The sequence below is a fragment of the Hylobates moloch genome, unplaced genomic scaffold (genome assembly GCF_009828535.3).
Source record: "Hylobates moloch isolate HMO894 unplaced genomic scaffold, HMol_V3 SCAFFOLD_5, whole genome shotgun sequence".
In the NCBI taxonomy this organism is placed as follows: domain Eukaryota; kingdom Metazoa; phylum Chordata; class Mammalia; order Primates; family Hylobatidae; genus Hylobates; species Hylobates moloch.
The window spans coordinates 81848596-81867557 of NW_026652280.1; the positions used below are offsets into that span (position 1 = coordinate 81848596).

The 18962-nt window shown below is 47.0% G+C and overlaps 1 protein-coding gene across 2 annotated transcripts in view; it reads left to right on the forward strand.

The window, feature by feature from the left end:
- SLC3A2 (solute carrier family 3 member 2) overlaps positions 1-18962 on the forward strand; it is a 31830-nt gene that overhangs the window by 3281 nt on the left and 9587 nt on the right. Inside the window, exons 2-3 of one of the 2 annotated variants that reach the window (XM_032153143.2) lie at positions 10859-10951; positions 11656-11748. The exons of the other annotated variant lie outside the window; for it this stretch is intronic. Of the exons in view, the coding sequence (XP_032009034.1) occupies positions 10859-10951; positions 11656-11748 (186 nt within the window). The remainder of the gene's footprint in view (positions 1-10858; positions 10952-11655; positions 11749-18962) is intronic. 2 annotated transcript variants of the gene reach the window in all.

The window sequence follows — 18962 nt, forward strand, 5'->3', positions numbered from 1 at the left end:
TTACAGATTAACAGTGTTTCAAGGCAGAAGAATTTTTCTTAGTACAGATCAAAATGGAGTTTCTTATGTCTTCCTTTTCCCATATAGACACAGTAACAGTCTGATCTCTCTTTCTTTCCCCCACATAATCCCAGCACTTTGGGAGGCCAAGGCAAGCAGACTACTTGAGCCCAGGAGTTTGAGACCAGCCGGGGCAACATACGGAGACCCGTCTCTACAAAAATAAAAATTAGCTGCGTGTGGTGGTGCACGTGTATAGTCCCAGTTCCGGGGGAGGCTGAGGTGGGGAGGATTGCTTGAGCCCAGGAGTTCAAGGCTGCAGTGAGCTTTAATTGTGTAACAAATAGAGGCCCTGTCTCAAAAAAAAAAGAGAGTTTCACTCTTGGTCACTGTAACCTCAAACTCCTGGGCTCAAGCAATTCTCTGGGCTGAGCTGGGACTACAGGCATGGGCCACTGTGCCCAGCTAATCTATTTTACTTTTTGAATAGACAGAGGTCTTGCTGTGTTGCCAGGCTGGTCTCAAACTCCTGGGCTCAAATGATTCTCCAGGCTTGGCCTCCCAAAGCAATCCCTAGGTAACAGACTCAGTCTGGCTTCCTGGCTGTGGCTTCTTCCCTTCTAGTTCATTTTCCACACTGTAGTCAGAGTGATCTTTACGAATAAAAACTCTGGTCGGTCGGGCACAGTGGCTCATGCCTGTAATCCCAGCACATTGGGAGGCCTAGGCGTGTGGATCACTTGAGGTTGGGAGTTCGAGACCAGCCTGACCAACATGGAGAAACCCCATCTCTACTAAAAATACAAAATCAGCCAGGTGTGGTGGCTCATGCCTGTAATCCCAGCTACTCAGGAGGCTGAGGCAGGAGAATTGCTTGAGAAAGGCGGAGGTTGAGGTGAGCTGAGATCGCGCCACTGCACTCCAGCCTGGCCAACAAGAGCGAAACCTCTCTCAAAAAAAAAAAAAAAGTCTGGTCAGGTCCCACTTCAGCTCACAATCCTTCAGTGCCTCTCCATTGTCTTTAAGCTATAGCCCAAATTGATCAATACAGCCATTAAGAAGTGCTGCTAGGCCAGGTGTGGTGGCTCGCCTGTAATCCCAGCACTTTGGGAGGCCAAGGCGGGAGGATCACCTGAGGTCAGGAGTTCAAGACCAGCCTGGGCAACATGGTGAAATCTCGTCACTACTAAAAATACAAAAATTAGCTGGACATTTTGGAGTGTGCCTGTAATCCCAGCTACTTGGGAGGCTGAGGCATGAGACTTGCTTGAACCTGGGAGGTGGAGGTTGCAATGAGCTGAGATAGCGCCATTAAACTCCAGCCTGGGTGACAGAGTGAGACTCTGTCTCAGTTAAAAAAAAAAAAAAAAAGCCCTGCTTCTAACAGGGCCAATGGCTCACACCTGTAATCCCAGCACTTTGGGAGGCCAAGGTGAGAGGGTCCCTTGAGGCCAGAGGTTTGAGACCAGCCTGGGCAACATAGTAAGATGAAACCCCCATCTCTACAGGAAAAAAGCCCTGCCTCCCTATCACCACCCCTCCCCCAAGCCTTATCTACCCCTTCCCACCCACAGTAAACTTCCTGGGGTTTGATTTTATCTAGGTAAATCATCCTGCTATCTCTATTGTCTAGCAGAATACAATTCACAGATAGGACTCAATATACATTTATTAGTTACCTCTGTAAGTTTTTTTCAGTTTGCCTCTTTATGTTGGGAACGCTGTAAATTTTTAAATGATCTTTCCTCAGCCAATTCATTTTTTTTTTTTTTTTTTTTGAGATGGAGTCTTGCTCTGTCCCCCAGGCTGGAGTGCAGTGGCGCGATCTCCGCTCACTGCAAGCTCTGCCTCCCGGGTTCACGCCATTCTCCTGCCTCAGCCTCCTGAGTAGCTGGGACTACAGGCGCCCGCCACCACGCCCGGCTAATTTTTTGTATTTTTAGTAGAGACGGGGTTTCACCGTGTTAGCTAGGATGGTCTCGATCTCCTGACCTCGTGATCTGCCCGCCTCGGCCTCCCAAAGTGCTGGGATTACAGGCTTGAGCCACCGCGCCGGCCTTCAGCCAATTCATTGGCTGTCCTACCTTAACAAATGATTTTGCTCTTAGAGAGGTCTGGAGAGTATTTGTTCAAGGAGCAACCCTGCCCCCACCTGGCAGCAAGAGGCACTGCCTCAATTAATAGAGGAGAAGGACATGCAAATGACCAGTGCTTGGCAGGGACTTGTAGAGACGTGACAGTGGAGAAAAGGCTCAATTTCTTTTGGAGATGGGGTCTCACTCTGTCACCCAGGCTGGAGTGCAGTGGTGTGATCTCAGTTCACTGCAACCTCTGCCTCCCAGGTTCAAGCGATTCTCTTGCCTCAGCCTCCTGAGTAGCTGGGATTACAGGCGCCCGCCACCACTCCCAGCTGACTTTTGTATTTTTAGTAGAGATGGGGTTTCACCATGTTGGCCAGGCTAGTCTCGAACCCCTGAACTTAAGTGATCAACCTGGCTCGGCCTCCTAAAGTGCTGGTATTACAGGCGTGAGCCACCACTCTGGGCCTCAATTTCTTTTCTTTTTGAACCAGGATCTCACTCTGTCACCTAGGCTGGAATGCAGTGTGTGATCACGGCTCACTGCAGCGTTGAACTCCTGGGCTCGGAGGATCCCCCCACCTCAGCCTCCTGAGTAACTGGGACTATAGGCATGTGCCATCACACCCAGCTAATTCTTTAATTTTTTGGAGTGTGACAGTGCCTCATTATGGTGCCTAGGCTGGTCTCCAACTCCTGGGCTCAAGCGACCAAATTGCTGGGAAACAGGCATGAGCCACTGTACCTGGCCCAAAATAAATAGAATTTCCTGGGTTGTGGAGGAGTGTGACATTGAGGTGGTCTTCCAGGGAAGAGGTGCCTTTACAACTGTGGTAGGTAACATGGGTATCTGGGCTACCTGGTCATACAAGGTACTAATGTTTTCTGGTTCTGCTTTCAGCTTCATCATGGATATACCATTTCCATCTTTATGTCTGACTAAAGGGTCTGTCTGAGTTTATGACTTAATAGGTCTGACAAGACCCAATTCATAATGGGGCAGTTCTGGATGCTTCATAGTCAAGCTTTCCAGTAACAGCCCTGACGCTGTTTCTCAAAAGGCACCTACTTCCCTGCTTTGGACAGCTTGGCCTTGCTCCAGAATCTCAGGGACTTGTGTTGTGCTTTTGCCATAGGAGCTTGCCATAAGTTCTACACTGAATCTTTTTTTCCCTACTGATACTTTGAACCCCCAGGATCTGCTGGATTGCATGGCTTAAGTGTGCATTGCATCTTAGACTTGATGCAGAGCCCTTTCCTGCTCAGAGTTTGAGTCAAAGTTGGCAGCTTACCCGGTATGTGGGCTGGAGATATATTTCTTTTTTTTTTTGAGACGGAGTCTCGCTCTGTCACCCAGGCTGGAGTGCAGTGGCACCATCTCGGCTCACTGCAAGCTCCGCCTCCCGGGTTCACGCCATTCTCCTGCCTCAGCCTCTCCGAGTAGCTGGGATGGGACTACAGGCGCCCGCCACCTCGCCCGGCTAATTTTTTGTATTTTTAGTAGAGACGGGGTTTCACCGTGTTAGCCAGGACGGTCTCGATCTCCTGACCTCGTGATCCGCCCGCCTCGGCCTCCCAAAGTGCTGGGATTACAGGCGTGAGCCACCGCGCCCGGCCTGGAGATATATTTCTAAGTATGGATGTGATAGACACCACACCCATGCATCCTTTTTGTCTTTAATGGTGGCACTGATCTCTGTCCCTCCCCAGGATGTGATACTGCTTTTGATTTACTATCGTGGCTGAAGAGAGGGAGGGGTTTTAGAGATCTCTTTGTCTGTCCCACTATGATAGGTCTTACCTCTTAGGCCAAGGACCCAATGTGATTACTTCAACACCTAAGTATATCAATCCTGTTAAATACTTGGTTTTTTTTTTTGAGATGGAATGTGCTGGCTTGCAGTGGCGCCATCTGGGCTCACTGCAACTTCCATCTTCTGAGTTCAAGCAATTCTTGGTCCTCAGTCTCCCAAGCAGCTGAGACTACAGGCGCGCACCACCACGCCTGGCTAATTTTTTTTTTTTTTTGAGACGGAGTCTCACTCTGTCACCCAGGCTGGAGTGCAGTGGCGCAATCTCGGCTCACTGCAAGCTCCACCTCTCGGCTTTACGCCTTTCTCCTGCCTCAGCCTCGCGAGTAGCTGGGACTACAGGCGCCTGCCACCACTTCTGGCTAATTTTTTGTATTTTTAGTAGAGACGGGGGTTTCACCGTTTTAGCCAGGATGGTCTCAATCTCCTGACCTCGTGATCCGCCCGCCTCTGCCTACCAAGGTGCTGGGATTACAGGCATGAGCCACCACGCCCGGCCGCTAATTTTTTTTTGTTTTGAGACAGAGTCCCACTCTGCCGCCCAGACTGGAGTGCAGTGGCGCAATCTCGGCTCACTGCAATCTCCACCTCCTGGGTTCAAGCAATTCTCCTGCCTCAGCCTCCCATGCCTAGCCCCCGTTTAAACACTTGGAACTGAGGAAATGACTAGTGATGGGTCCATAGACAAGCAGACTTACTATGAGCTAGTAAGTTTTGGCTAGGACTTCAGTTACCGCCTGACACCTGTAAGTCCCCACTCTAATGCGGGGATCATGATGATGCTTTGGGTTTCCAGGTCTCAATGTCAGCTCAGATCTTGTGCCCAAAATCCTCAAAGTGTTTAGGCATTTCCCTTTACCCAGTGTACAGTTATCTGAGTAAGTGATATGTTGACATTCCCCCTTTTAGGAGGAACTGGCAGAACTGTTACAGTTTTAGCATCCTTTCGTAGGGATTTGGGCACCTCTTCAGTAATTGAGTTTTGGATGTGAAAGTTGGTTCAGCCAGGTGCGGTGGCTCATGCCTGTAATCCCAGCACTTTGAGAGGCTAAGGTGGTCAGATCACTTGAAGTCAGGAGTTTGAGACCAGCCTGGCCAATGTGGTGAAACCCCGTCTCTACTAAAAATACAAAAATTAGCTGGGCATGGTGGCGTGTGCCTGTAATCCCAGCTACTAAGGAGGCTGAGGCAGGAGAGTCCCTTGAACCCTGAGGTGGAGGATGTTGCAGTGAGCCTAGATCGCACCACTGCACTCCAGCCTGGGCAACAGAGCAAGTCTCCAAAAAAAAAAAAAAAAAAGGTGGCTTAGATCCAGGAGCTGAATTCAGGATTTTGACTGTTTATTGTGGTGATTGCCCTTAGCTGCCTCTTCCTCCTCTATTCTTGCCTTTTTCTGTTTGTAGATGTGTAGTAGCATCCTTTTTGGCTATCCACATATTTTTCCCCTGAAGATGCCATGCTCTATTGTATCCACAACTCTGTGAATCAAACTCCCCATGGCTACCCCTGCAACATTGACAGTTTTATGGTAGTTGCATATTTCTGGCTTTTGGCAGCTAAGCAGTGCTACCCGGCCCTGTTATGTGTTGGGAGATACTTCCCCGTATATCTTGAGTAGCTCAGCTCTGTGACTGCTTCTCCTGTCATCAGCTGTGGACTGCTCAGAAGCCACCACTGAATTTCTAAGTGATGCTGATGTCCACCGATGTCACCAGTATATTCCTGATGGTCTTGTAAATGTGTCCTTTGGGTCCTTTCTTGGAATGTCATTCTCTGGTCTCACATAGTACAGTACAGTATGTATATCTATTCCAGCATGGCCATTTTTTTTTTTTTTTTTTTTGGATGGATTTTTGCTCTTGTCTCCCAGGCTGGAGTGCAATGGTGTGATCTTGACTCATTGCAACCTCTGCCTCCTGGGTTCAAGAGATTCTCCTGCCTCAGCCTCCCAAGTAGCTGGGATTACAGGTGCCTGCCGCCATCCCCAGCTAATTTTTGTATTTTTAGTAGAGACGGGGTTTCACCATGTTGGCCATGCTGGTCTCGAACTCCTGACCTCAGGTGATCCACCCTGATGGGAATGTTAATTGTGGTAGTTTCTTTGCTTTTTTTTGGGGGTGGGGGGGAGTCTCACTCTATTGCCCAGGCTGGAGTGCAGTGGCACGATCTTGGCTCACTGTAACCTCTATCTCCTGGGTTCAAGCTATTCTTGTGCCTCAGCCTCCCAAGTAGCTGGGATTACAGGTGTGTGCCACCAAACCTGGCTAATTTTTGTATTTTTAATAGAGATGGGCTTTCACCATGTTGGCCAGGTTCATTGCAAGCTCCTGACCTGAGGTGATCCGCCCCCCACAGCCTCCCAAAGTGCTGGGATTACAAGGTGAGCCACCGCATCTGGCCCTGCTTTTTTGGTCTGTGAGGCATAATAGTGTCTGTTCTTATCCTCTAACATCTCATCACTTCTGTACTTGAGGATACTTTATCAGGTGGATTTTTGGAACGGGGAGATTGAACAAAAACTTAAACGTGCTTATCCTTTTTACAAGTCAATATAGTATTGCATTACCTCCATGAATGCTGTGGTTCTCCCTTTTGGGGTAGATGTCAGTTAAAATTCACACTGTCGCATTCCACTGTATCTTTTGGTTTCTGGAAAAAACTTTAAGGTGAATCTGCTATTTCTTTTTTCTTTTTCTTTTTCTTTTTCTTTTTTTGAGACGGAGTTTCTTGTTGCTTAGGCTGGAGTGCGATGGCCTGATCTCGGCTCACCGCAACCTCTAGCCTCCTGGGTTCAAGTGATTCTCCTGCCTCAGCCTCCTGAGTAGCTGGAATTACAGGCATGCACTACCACGCCCGGCTAATTTTTTGTATTTTTAGTAGAGATCGAGTTTGTCCATGTTGGTCAGGCTGATCTTGAATTCCTGACCTCAGGTGATGCGCCCACCTTGGCCTCCCAAAGTGTTGGGATTACAGGTGTGAGCCACCGTGCCCGGCCTATTTCCCTTTTTTCTTTTTCTTTTCTTTTTTTTTTGTTTTGAGACAGAGTCTCGCTCTGTCTCCAGGCTGGAGTGCAGTGGCCCGACCTCGGCTCACTGCACTCTCCGCCTCCTGGGTTCAAGCTATTCTCCTGCTTCAGCCTCCCGAGTAGCTGGAATTACAGTCGTGCACCATCACAGCCAGCTAATTTTTGTGTTTTTAGTAGAGATGTGGTTTCACCATGTTGGCCAGGATGGTCTCGATCTCTTGACCTTTTGATCTGCCCGCCTCTGCCTCCCAAACTGCTGGGATTGCAGGCATGAGCCACTGTGCCTGGCCGCTTCCCTCTTTTCTTTAAATTTAATTTAATTTTAAAAATTAAGATGTTTGTCTCACTATGTTGCCTGGGCTGGTCTCAAACTGTTGGCCACAAACAATCCTCCCACCTCAGCCTTTCAAAGTGATGGGATTATAGGCATGAGCCACCATGCCTGACCCCTTTTTTCTTTAACACTATGTTTTTGACACATTTTGCATATCTTTTATGTCCTGGTTCTTTCAGATTTAGTCATTTCTAGTATTCTAGTTAGAAATTTTCTACAATTTATTTTACAAATGTTCTACAAATTATTTTTCAAAAAAAATTTTTTTTTGAGACAGTCTCACTCTTGTTGCCCAGGCTGGAGTGCAATGGCATGATCTTGGCTCACTGCAACCTCTTCCACTCAGGTTCAAGCGATTCTCCTGCCTCTGCCTCCTGAGTAGCTGCTATTACAGGCTCCTGCCACCACGCCCAGCTAATTTTTGTATTTTTAGTAGAGATGGGGTTTCACCGTGTGGTCCGGGCTGGTCTCAAACTCCTGACCTCAGGTGATCTGCCTGCCTCGGCCTCCCAAAGTGCTAGGATTACAGGTGTGAGCCACCACGCCTGGCCTATTTTTCAAATTTCCAAATTTTTGCTACTATAACCAGTGCTGCAGTGAAATCTTTTATATATTGCTTTGTGTACATGTTTGTGTACATGTGTGAGAGTTTCTCTTTTTTTTTTTTGAGACGGAGTTTCGCTCTTGTTGCCCAGGCTGGAGTGCAATGGCACGATCTTGGCTCTCTGCAACCTCCACCTCCCAGGTTCAAGCAGTTCTTCTGCCTCAGCCTCCCGAGTAGCTGGGATTACAGGCATGCGCCACCATGCCCAGCTAATTTTGTAATTTTAATAGAGACAGGGTTTCTCCATGTTGGTCAGGCCGGTCTCGAACTCCTGATCTCAGGTGATCCACCTGCCTCGGCTTCCCAAAGTGCTGGGATTACAGGCGTGAGCCACTGCGCCCGGCCTGAGAGTTTCTCTAGGGTATGAATCTAGCTAGGACTGTTGGTGGGTAAAAGGGTATTTTCATTCTTTTTTTTTTTTTTGAGACGGAGTCTCGCTCTGTCGCCCAGGCTGGAGTGCAGTGGCACCATCTCGGCTCACTGCAAGCTCCGCCTCCCGGGTTCACGCCATTCTCCTGCCTCAGCCTCTCCGAGTAGCTGGGACTACAGGCGCCTGCCACCACGCCCGGCTAATTTTTTTTGTATTTTTAATAGAGACGGGGTTTCACTGTGTTAGCCAGGATGGTCTCGATCTCCTGACCTCATTCTTTTTTTTTTTGAGACGGAGTCTCACTCTGTCTCCCAGGCTGGAGTGCGGTGTCATGATCTCCGCTCACTGCAACCTCCGCCTCCTGGGTTCACGCCATTCTCCTGCCTCAGCCTCCCGAGTAGCTGGGACTACAGGTGCCTGCCACCACACCCGGCTAATTTTTTGTATTTTTAGTGGAGACGGGGTTTCACCATGTTAGCCAGGATGGTCTCGATCTCCTGACCTCGTGATCTGCCCACCTCGGCCTCCCAAAGTGCTGGGATTACAGGCGTGAGCCACCGTGCCCAGCCAAGGGTATTTTCATTCTATAGGTGGTTGCAAATTGCTCTCCTAGACCGGATGTACCAACTAATATTGCCACTTACGCAATTTGTATCCTCCTAATCACTTGGTTTAGTCAGATGTTTTCATATTGCCAATCTGATGGACATGAAATTCTATTTTCTTGCCATTTTAATTTGCACTTTCCAGATTACTAATGAGGTTCTGTAATCTTTACCATTCTTTTTTATATCTAATTTTGTGAATTGGCTTTTTTTTTTTTTTTTTTTTTTTTTGAGACAGTCTCATTCTGTCTCCCAGGCTGGAGTGCAGTGGTGTGATTTCAGTTCACTGCAACCTCTGCCTCCCGTGTTCAAGTGATTCCTCGCCTCAGCCTCCCGAATAGCTGGGATGACAGGTGTGCACCACCATGCCCTGCTAATTTTTGTATTTTTCGTAGAGACAGGGTTTCACCATGTTGGCCAGGCCGGTCTCGAACTCCTGACCTCAAGTGATCCACCCACCTCGGCCTCCCAAAGTGCTGGGATTACAGGTGTGAGACACCACGCCTGGCCTGAATTGGCTATTTCTATTATGTGATTAGAATTTCTATTTGGTAGGCTGGGTGCGGTGGCTCACATCTGTAATCTCAGCACTTTGGGAGGCTGAGACGGGTGGATCACAAGGTCAGGAGATCGAGACCATCCTGGCTAATACGGTGAAACCCTGTCTCTACTAAAAATACAAAAAATTAGCCAGGTGTGGTGGCGGGCGCCTGTAGTCCCAGCTACTCTGGAGGCTGAGGCAGGAGAATGGCGTGAACCCGGGAGGCGGAGCTTGCAGTGAGCCGAGATTGCGCCACTGCACTCCAGCCTGGGTGATAGAGTGACACTCCATCTCAAAAAAAAAAAAACGTATAGAATTTCTATTTGGTGATTTTTTTTTTTCTTGATGATTATTGGGCTTTTTCTTACTGGTTTTTAGTGATAATTTATATGTTTCATCTACTTTGTTAGTTGTATTAGTTTCAGATAGTATGTCTTCTATTTGTGGCTTGTCTTTTCAGTTTGTTATGGCAAGTTGTGATGCATAATTTTTTCTCTTTTAATGTTGCGCAATTTATTTGTCTTTTTCTTCATGATTTATTCTTTTGCGTATTTTTTTTTTTTTTTTTGAGTTGGAGTTTTGCTCTGTCGCCCAGGTTGGAGTGCAGTGGCGTGATCTCGGCTCATTGCAACCTCCGCCTCCCAGGTTCAAGCTATTCTCCTGCCTCAGCCTCCTGAGTAGCTGGGATTACAGGTGCCTGCCTGTAATTTTTGTATTTTTAGTAGAGACGGAGTTTTCCCATGTTGGCTAGGCTAATCTCTGGCCAGGCTGGTCTCGAACTCCTGACCTTGTGATCTGCCCGCCTTGGCCTCCCAAAGTGCTGGGATTACAGACGTGAGCCACCGCACCTGGCCTCTTTTGTTTCTTCTTTAAAAACTCTTTCCTTATCCTGAGGTCAGAAAGATATTCTTATTTTCTTCTAAAATTTTACTTATTTATTTATTTATTTATTTTTTGAGACAGAGTCTCACTTTGTCGCCAGCCTGGAGTACAGTGGCGTGATCTCGGCTCACTGCAACCTCTGCCTCCCAGGTTCAAGCTATTCTCCTGCCTCAGCCTCCCAGGTAGATGGGACTACAGGCGTGCGTCACCACGCCCAGCTAATTTTTGTATTTTTAGTAGAGATGAGGTTTTTTACCATGTTGGCCAGGATGCTCTTGATCTCTTGATCTTGTGATCCACCCGCCTCCCAAAGTGCTGGGATTACAGGTGTGAGCCACCGCGCCTGGCCTATTTGGTTACTTAGAATATAATTTTGTGATTGGTGTGAAGTAGTGATCTAATTTTATTTTTTTATAGTGCCATTTGGTAAATAGTTCATTCTTTCCCCAGTGATTATATTATCTCTGTCATATATTGTTTCAAGTATGCATGAGTTATTTTTAGGCTCATTTTCTGTTCCATTGGACACTTGCCTATCCCTGTGTCTTTAGCATACTATGATTGTTACTTTATACATTATTATTACTATTTTTTTTTTTTTTTTGTAGAGTTGGGATCTCACTGTGTTGCCCAGACTGGTCTCAAACTCTTGGCCTCAAGTGATCCTCCTCCCTCGGCTTCCCAGAATGCCGAGATTATAGGTAATTATTATTATTATTATTATTATTATTTATTATTTGAGACGGAGTCTTGCTCTGTTGCCCAGGCTGGAGTGCGCTGGTATGATCTCCGCTTACTGCAAGCTCCGCCTCCTGGGTTCACGTGTTTCTCCTGCCTCAGCTTCCTGAGCAGCTGGGACTATAGGCGCCCACCACCATGCCTGGCTAATTTTTGTATTTTTAGTAGAGACGGAGTTTCAGCATATTGGCCAGGCTGGTCTCAAACTCCTGACCTTGTGATCCGCCTGCCTCGGCCTCCCAAACTGCTGGGATTACAGGCGTGAGCCACTGCGCCTGGCCTGATTACAGGTAATTATTACTTTAGCAAATAACATGCCTGCTGCCTGGTAGGACTTGTCTTTTTTTTTTTTTGGTATGAAGTCTTGCTCTGTTGCCCAGGCTGCAGTGCAGTGGCATGATCTTGGCTCACTGCAACCTCTGCCTCCCAGGTTCAAGCAATTCTCCTGCCTCAGCCTCCCAAATAGCTGGGATTTCAGGTGCCCGCCACCCTGCCTGACTAATTTTTTGTATTTTTAGTAGAGATGGGGTTTTGCCACATTGGCCAGCCTGGTCTCGAACTCCTGATCTCAGGTGATCCACCCGTCTCGGCCTCCCAAAGTGCTGGGATTACAGGCGTGAGCCACTGTGCCCAACCATACTTTATATATTATTATTATTATTTGTAGAGACGGGGTCTGACTGTGTTACCCAGGCTGGTCTTCAACTCTTGGCCTCAAGTGATCCTCCGGCCTCAGCTTCCAAGAATGCTGAGGTTACAGGTAATTATTATTTTAGCAAATAACATGCTTGCTATCTGGTAGAATTTGTCTTTAAAAATACGATTTTTTTTCTTTAAAGGTATCTTTACTATTCTTGGCCCTTTTCTCTTGCACATGAATTATAGAATCGTCTTGCAAAGTTCTCACCACCAGATATTAAGATTTGTATTAGAATTGCATTTGGATTTTTAGATTGTTTGGGGAGCACTAATTTCTTTATGACATCAAATCTTTATTTTATTATTATTATTATTATTATTATTATTTTTATTTTATTTTATTTTTTTGAGACAGAGTCTCGCTCTATCGCCCAGGCTGGAGTGCAATGGCGCAATCTCGGCTCACTGCAAGCTCCGCCTCCCGGGTTCATGCCATTCTCCTGCCTCAGCCTCTCTGAGTAGCTGGGACTACAGGCGCCCACCACCACGCCTGGCTAATTTTTTGTATTTTTAGTAGAGATGGGGTTTCACCGTGGTCTCGATCTCCTGACCTCGTGATCTGCCCACCTCAGCCTCCCAAAGTGCTGGGATTACAAGCGTGAGCCACCGCGCCCGGCCTATTATTATTATTTTTTGAGATGGAATCTTGCTCTGTCGCCCAGGCTGGAGTGCAGTGGCGCGATCACGGCTCACTGCAACCTCTGCCTCCTGGGTTCATGCCATTCTCCTGCCTCAGCCTCCCGAGTAGCTGGGACTACAGGCGCACGCTGCCACGCCTGGCTAATTTTGTTTTGTATTTTTAGTAGAGACGGGGTTTCATCATGTTAGCCAGGATGGTCTCGATCTCCTGACCTTGTGATCCGCCTGCCTGGCCTCCCAAAGTGCTGGGATTACAGGCATAAGCCACTACACCTGGCCCTCATTTTTTTTTTTTTTTTTTTTTAAATAATTCATTAGCTGAGTGCAGTGGCTCATGCCTCTAATGCTGGCACTTTGGGAGGCAGATCACTTGAACCCAGGAGTTCAAGACCAGCTTGGACAACATGGCAAAACCCTGTCTCTACCAAAAAATACAAAAATTAGCCAGGCATGGTTGCATGCTCCTGTAATACCAGCTGTTCAGGAGGCTGAGGTGGGAGGATTGCTTAAGCTGAGGAAGTCAAGGCTGTAGTAAGCCAAGATCACACTACTGCACTCCAGCCTGGGCAACAGAGAGAGACCCTGTCTCAAAAAAACCCAAGAAACAGAAAACAGAATTTGTCTTTAGTTTCTCTATAGTCCAGCCTCCTTTTAAGAGACTTGGTGTTGAAATTAACCAATTTTTTCTTTCTTTGAGACGGAGTTTCACTCTTGTTGGCCAGGCTAGAGTGCAATGGCTTGATCTCGGCTCACTGCAACCTCTGCCTCCCCGGTTCAAGCGATTCTCCTGCCTCATTCTCCCGAGTAGCTGGGATTATAGGCATGTGCCACCACGCCTGGCTAATTTTGTATTTTTAGTAGAGATGGGGTTTCTCCATGTTGATCAGGCTGGTGTTTAACTCCCGGCCTCAGGTGATCCGCCTCCCCCGGCCTCCCAAAGTGTTGGGATTACAGGCGTGAGCCACTACGCCTGGCCTAACCAATTTTTTAGTTGCAGAATGAGTGATATTTCAAATTCAATTTTCTGTTACACCATACCATACTCTAAATATCTACTTCTCAATATTTTATATTCTCTTTTTACCTTATTGATTATAAAATACATATATATTTTTCAGACGGGGTCTCGCTCTGTGGCCTTGGCTGGAGTGCAGTGGTGTGATCTCAGCTTACTGCACTCCAGGCTCAAGCGATACCTCCCACCTCAGCCTCCCGAGTAGCTGGGACTACAGGCATGTGCAACCACACTCAGCTAATTTAAAAAATTTTTTGTGGCCAGGCGCGGTGGCTCACGTCTGTAATCTTAGCATTTTGGGAGGCCGAGGTGGGCAGACCATGACGTCAGGAGTTCGAGAACAGCCTGGCCAACATTAGTGAAACCCTGTCTCTACTAAAAATACAAAAATTAGCCAGGCATGGTGGTGGGCCCCTGTAGTCCCAGGTACTCTGGGAGGCTGAGGCAGGAGAATCACTTGAACCTGGGAGGCGGAGGTTGCAGTGAGCCGAGATCGCGCCACTGCTCACCAGCTGGGGTGACAGTGCGAAACTCTGTCTCAAAAAAAAAAAAAAAAATTTGTACAGACAAGGTCTCACTATATTGCCCAATCTGGTCTTGAACTCCTGGGATCAAGTAATCCTCCTACCTTGGCCTTGCAAAGTGCTGGGAGTACTAGGTGTGAGCCACCACACCCGGCCAGCTAATTAAAATCAAACTTTTTTTTATAGAGACACGGGGTCTTGCTACGTTGCCCTGTCTGGTCTCAAACTTCTGGGATCTAATGATTCTCCCATTTTGGCCTCCCAAAATTACAGGCGTGAGCCATGGCACCTGGGCAGGCTCATCAGTTGTTTTTTTTGTTTATTTCTAATTTTTATTTTAATTATTTTAGACCAGATCTAGCTCTGTTGCCCAGGCTAGAGTGCAGTGGTGCAATCATAACTCACTGTAGCCTCAACCTCCCGGGCTCAAGTGGTCCCTCCCACCTCAGCTTCCCAAGTAGCTGGGACCACAGGTACTTGCACCATGCCCAGCTAATATATATATATATATATATATATTTTTTTTTTTTTTTGAGAAAGAGTCTCAAATAATTTATGTAGATCTTCCCTCTGCCCAGAGATACAGAGTTTAACTCTGTACCTCTTGAGGGCAGGCTGCGCTTAGTGACTCTCTTCCTCAGAGTGTGATGACAAAGTTTTGGAGGGCCAGGGGAGGGAGAAAATGAGGATGCAGTATTGTGTGATTGTGACTGCAGAAATAGCTGGTGTTGGAGGGCCTCAGTGATCATTTCAAGGTCTCTTATTGCTACTTAGCTTTTTTGATGAGATTAAGTATTCTGTCTCTGATCAGTTGAATATCTGATGTCATTAATCCAAGGATAATATGTTAAAAGTACTACCCCATATTTTCCACATACTGACCTGCTATTTCTCTGGTGTTTATCTTTTAGTATTTGGTTGCATTTGAGAGAATGGCTTGCTGCAGTGTTGTTCATTTGTCTAACTTACTTGAATACTGGATACTTTTCAGATGGTGCATTTATTTCTCTTCTCCTAAGACATGACTTTGGTTCTATTTCTTTCACTCTTTCTGGCTTTTATCCCCACTTTGCATTCTTCACCCTTTACTAAGACAACCCTGACAGTTCTCTTCTTTAGCAGCCAGTGTCCCTCCTATAGGATTCATAGTAACAATTAATAGTATTCTGACATCGGTTCTTCAGATAGTAGCTGCCAAGTGAACTGCTTTGGTTGGAGTCTCTTTCTCTGCTTTAATTTCAGCCACGCTTTGACTTCCAAATGCTCAATTCCTCACCCATCTTTCATTTTTCTTTTTCTTTCTTTTTTTTTTTTTTTTTTTTTTTGGAGACAGAGTCTTGCTCTGTCACCGAGGCTGGAGTGCAGTGGTGCAATCTCAGCTTACTACAACCTCCACCTCCCAGGTTGAAGCAATTCTCCTGCCTCAGCCAAGTAGCTGGGATTATAGGCACCTGCCATTGTGTGTGACTAAGTTTTGTATTTTTAGTAGAGATGGGGATTTCCCATGTTGGCTAAGCTGGTCTCGAACTCCTGACTTCAAATGATCTGCCCGCCTCATTCTTCCAAAATGCTGGGATTACAGGCATGTGCCACCACACTGGCCTCATTTTTCAAATGGCTAAAATCTTCAAGATTTCTGGCTGATTGGTATTTTAGAGGCAGCTTTGATGTTTTGTTACTGGGTCTTTGGAATAGAGTCTTGGGCTTTGGAAGATTTATGGAGGCTGTTGGACAGAGACAGTCTCCTTAAGAGTTTCTAGCTGTCCTCCCATCTTCTCTCTGCCTTTAGAAATCCTTCTTAGGCCGGGCGCGGTGGCTCACACCTGTAGTCCCAGCACTTTGGGAGGCCGAGGCGAGTGGATCACGAGATCAGGAGATCAAGACCATCCTGACTAACACGGTGAAACCCCGTCTCTACTAAAAATACACACAAAAAAATCAAAATTAGCTGGGTGTGGTGACGGGCACCTGTAGTCCTCAGGAGAATGGCGTGAACCTGGAAGGCAGAGCTTGCAGTGAGCTGAGATCGCACCACTGCACTCCAGCCTGGGCGACAGAACGAGACTCGATCTGAAAAAAAAAAAAAAAGAAGTCCTTCTTAGATGTTTTTAGTTGTTTGTTTTTTGAGATGGAGTTTCACTCTTGTTGCCCAGGCTGAAGTGCAATGGCATGATCTGGGCCCATTGCAACCTCTGCCTCCCAGGTTCAAGTGATTCTCCTGCCTCAGTCTCCTGAGTAGCTGGGATTACAGGCAGCCACCACCATGCCCAGCTCATTTTTGTATTTTTAGTAGAGACAGGGTTTCACCATGTTGGCCAGGCTGGTCTCAAACTCCTGACCTCAGGTGATCCGCCCGCCTCGGCCTCCCAAAGTGCTGGGATTGCAGGCATGAGCCACTGCGCCCAGCCTGTTTGTTTGTTTTCAGGTAGGGTCACCCTGTCAGCCAGGCTGGAATGCAATGGTGTGATTGTGATCACAGCTCACTGCTGCCTCAACCTGAGGGCTCAAGTGATCCTCCCACTTCAGCCTCCTTAGTAACTGGGACTACAGGGGTGAGCCACCATGCCTGGCTAATGTATTAATTTTTGTAGAGATGGGGTCTCCCTATGTTGCCGAGGCTGGTCTCAAACTACTGGGCTTAAGTGATCCTCCTTCCTTGGCTTCTTAGAGCGCTGGGATTAAAGGCATGAGCCGCTGTGCCTGGTCAATCCTTTTTACATGTTTGAGGAAAAATAAACGTCCTGTTTTCAGGCTAAGATCAAGTAATAATCCTTATGTGTTAGGAAGCATGTGACATGGATTTTTGCAGCAGAGGGTTAGAAAGGAACTTTCTTTATATACTTGGCCCTCTGCATTTCAGGGCTCCACCGCCATCTGCCTGTCTGAGTGTAAAGTGGACCTTATTGGCACCTGGGCTGCCAAACTGCTTTTTTTCCTTTGCTTTGCCCAGCCTTCTCTTGAGGGCTAAATTCTTGAAAAATTATATTCTTTGCGTTCCTATAGTAAATATTAAGCTTTATATCAACACATATGGCAGGATCTGAGGCTCTCTACTCACCTCTGGTCCCTTTCTCTAGTCTTTTCTCTGTAGTCTTTTTGTTTTCCTGTCCTCCATCTCCTAATTTATTAGTTTTATTATTATATTTTATATATATATTTTTTAGACAGAGTTTTGCTCTTGTTGCCCAGGCTGGAGTGCAATGGTGCGATCTTGGCTCACTGCAACCCCTGCCTCCTGGGTTCAAGTGATTCTTCTGCCTCAGCCTCCCGAGTAGCTGAGATTACAGGCACGTGCCACCATGCCTGGCTAATTTTTGTATTTTTAGTAGAAACGGGGTTTCACCATGTTAGCCAGGCTGATCTTGAATTCCTGACCTCAATTGATCTGACTGCCTCGGCCTCCCGAAGTGCTGGGATTACAGGCATGAGCCACAGTGCCTGGCAGTTTGTTTTATTTTGGTTGAACAGTTATAAGTCTTAGTTTGTTTTCCTGCAGTAACAGGTTCATCTTGATTTGATACAGTGTTATTTAAATTCCTTTTCATTTTTCTGCCTTTGTCTTCACATGCTGGTTTTTTTCAGTTGTTTCTTTTTTCTTTTTCCTTTTCTTTTTTTCTTTTTTTTGAGAGATAGTCTTGCTGTGTTGCCCAGGTTGCAGTGCAGTGGTGCGATCTGGGCTCACTGCAACCTCTGCCTCCTGGATTCAAGTGATTCTCTCACCTCAGCCTCCAGAGTAGCTGGGATTACAGGTGCCCACCACCACGCCTGGCTAATTTTTGTATTTTTAGTAGAGACAGCGTTTCACCGTGTTGGCCAGTCTGGTCTTGAACCCCTGACTTCAATTGATCTGCCTGCCTTGGTATCCCAAAGTGCGGATTACAGGTGTGATCCACCGCGCCTAGCCTATTTAGTTGTTTCTAAGAAGGGAGATATTGGTTTTGATTGACATAGTTCATCCACTTATTTACCAAACACTTGTGAAGTGCCTACTATGTGCTGCCTCCGAATAGGCAGGTTCATTGACAATAGCACAAGGCTCCTGCCACTTGTCTTCAAGAACAAAGAGACATCCAGACAAAGAAATGTAATAAACAAATGGGTCATGATTGTAGCAGAGGCAGATGCATGGTGGAGGGAAAGTAATTTTGTCTGGGGAGTTGAGAAAAGCTGTCACTTGAGCTAGATCTTGAATGAATAGGAACTCATGAGATTGAGTGGACAAACAGGAAGGGCCAGCAGCAGAGGTATGGCATGTACAAGATGCAGAGGCCTGAAAAAGCCTGGTGTGTTGTGAGTCTGGCAGGTGTTTGAAGGCTGATGTGGCTGGAGGGTAGTGCCTGTGAAGCGGGTCGTGGCTGATAAGATTGGAGAGGCAAGCTGTTATCCTCTTTATGCATGCAGAAGGAATTGACTTCAGGCTGGGCACAGTGGCTCATGCCTGTAATCCCAGCACTTTGGGAGGCTGAGGCGGGCAGATCACCTGAAGTTAGGAGTTCAAGACCAGCCTGGCCAACATGGTGAAACCCTGTCTCTCCTAAAAATACAAAATTAGCCGGGTGTGGCGGTGCATGCCTCCTATAATCCCAGCTACTGGGGAGGCTCAGGCAGAAGAATCGCTTGAACCTGAGAGGCACAGGTTGCAGTGAGCTGAGATCGCGCCACTGCACTCCATGCTGGGTGACAGTGTGAGACCCTGTCTCAAAAAAACAAAAAAAACAAAAGGAATTGACTTCAGCCATTTGGAGCCATGAGGGTCTGTGAGTGAGATACTGTGTCATGTTGGACCATCTCAAAGACAGCTTCTGACCCCACAGTTCTCAACCTTGTTCTTATTTATTTTTAGAGACAGGGTCTTGCTCTGTCTCCTAGGCTGGTATGCAGTGGTGCCACCATGGCTCACTGCAGCCTCACAAACTCCCGGACTCAAGTGATCCTCCTGCTTTTGCTTCCCTTGAGTGTTGGCATCTCATGGGACTCCAGAGGCACATCACCAGTTACAGATGATAATTTTTTTTTTTTTTTGGGGGGGGGGATGGAGTCTTGCTCTGTAGCCCAGGCTGGAGTGCAGTGGCGCAATCTCGGCTCACTGCAAGCTCC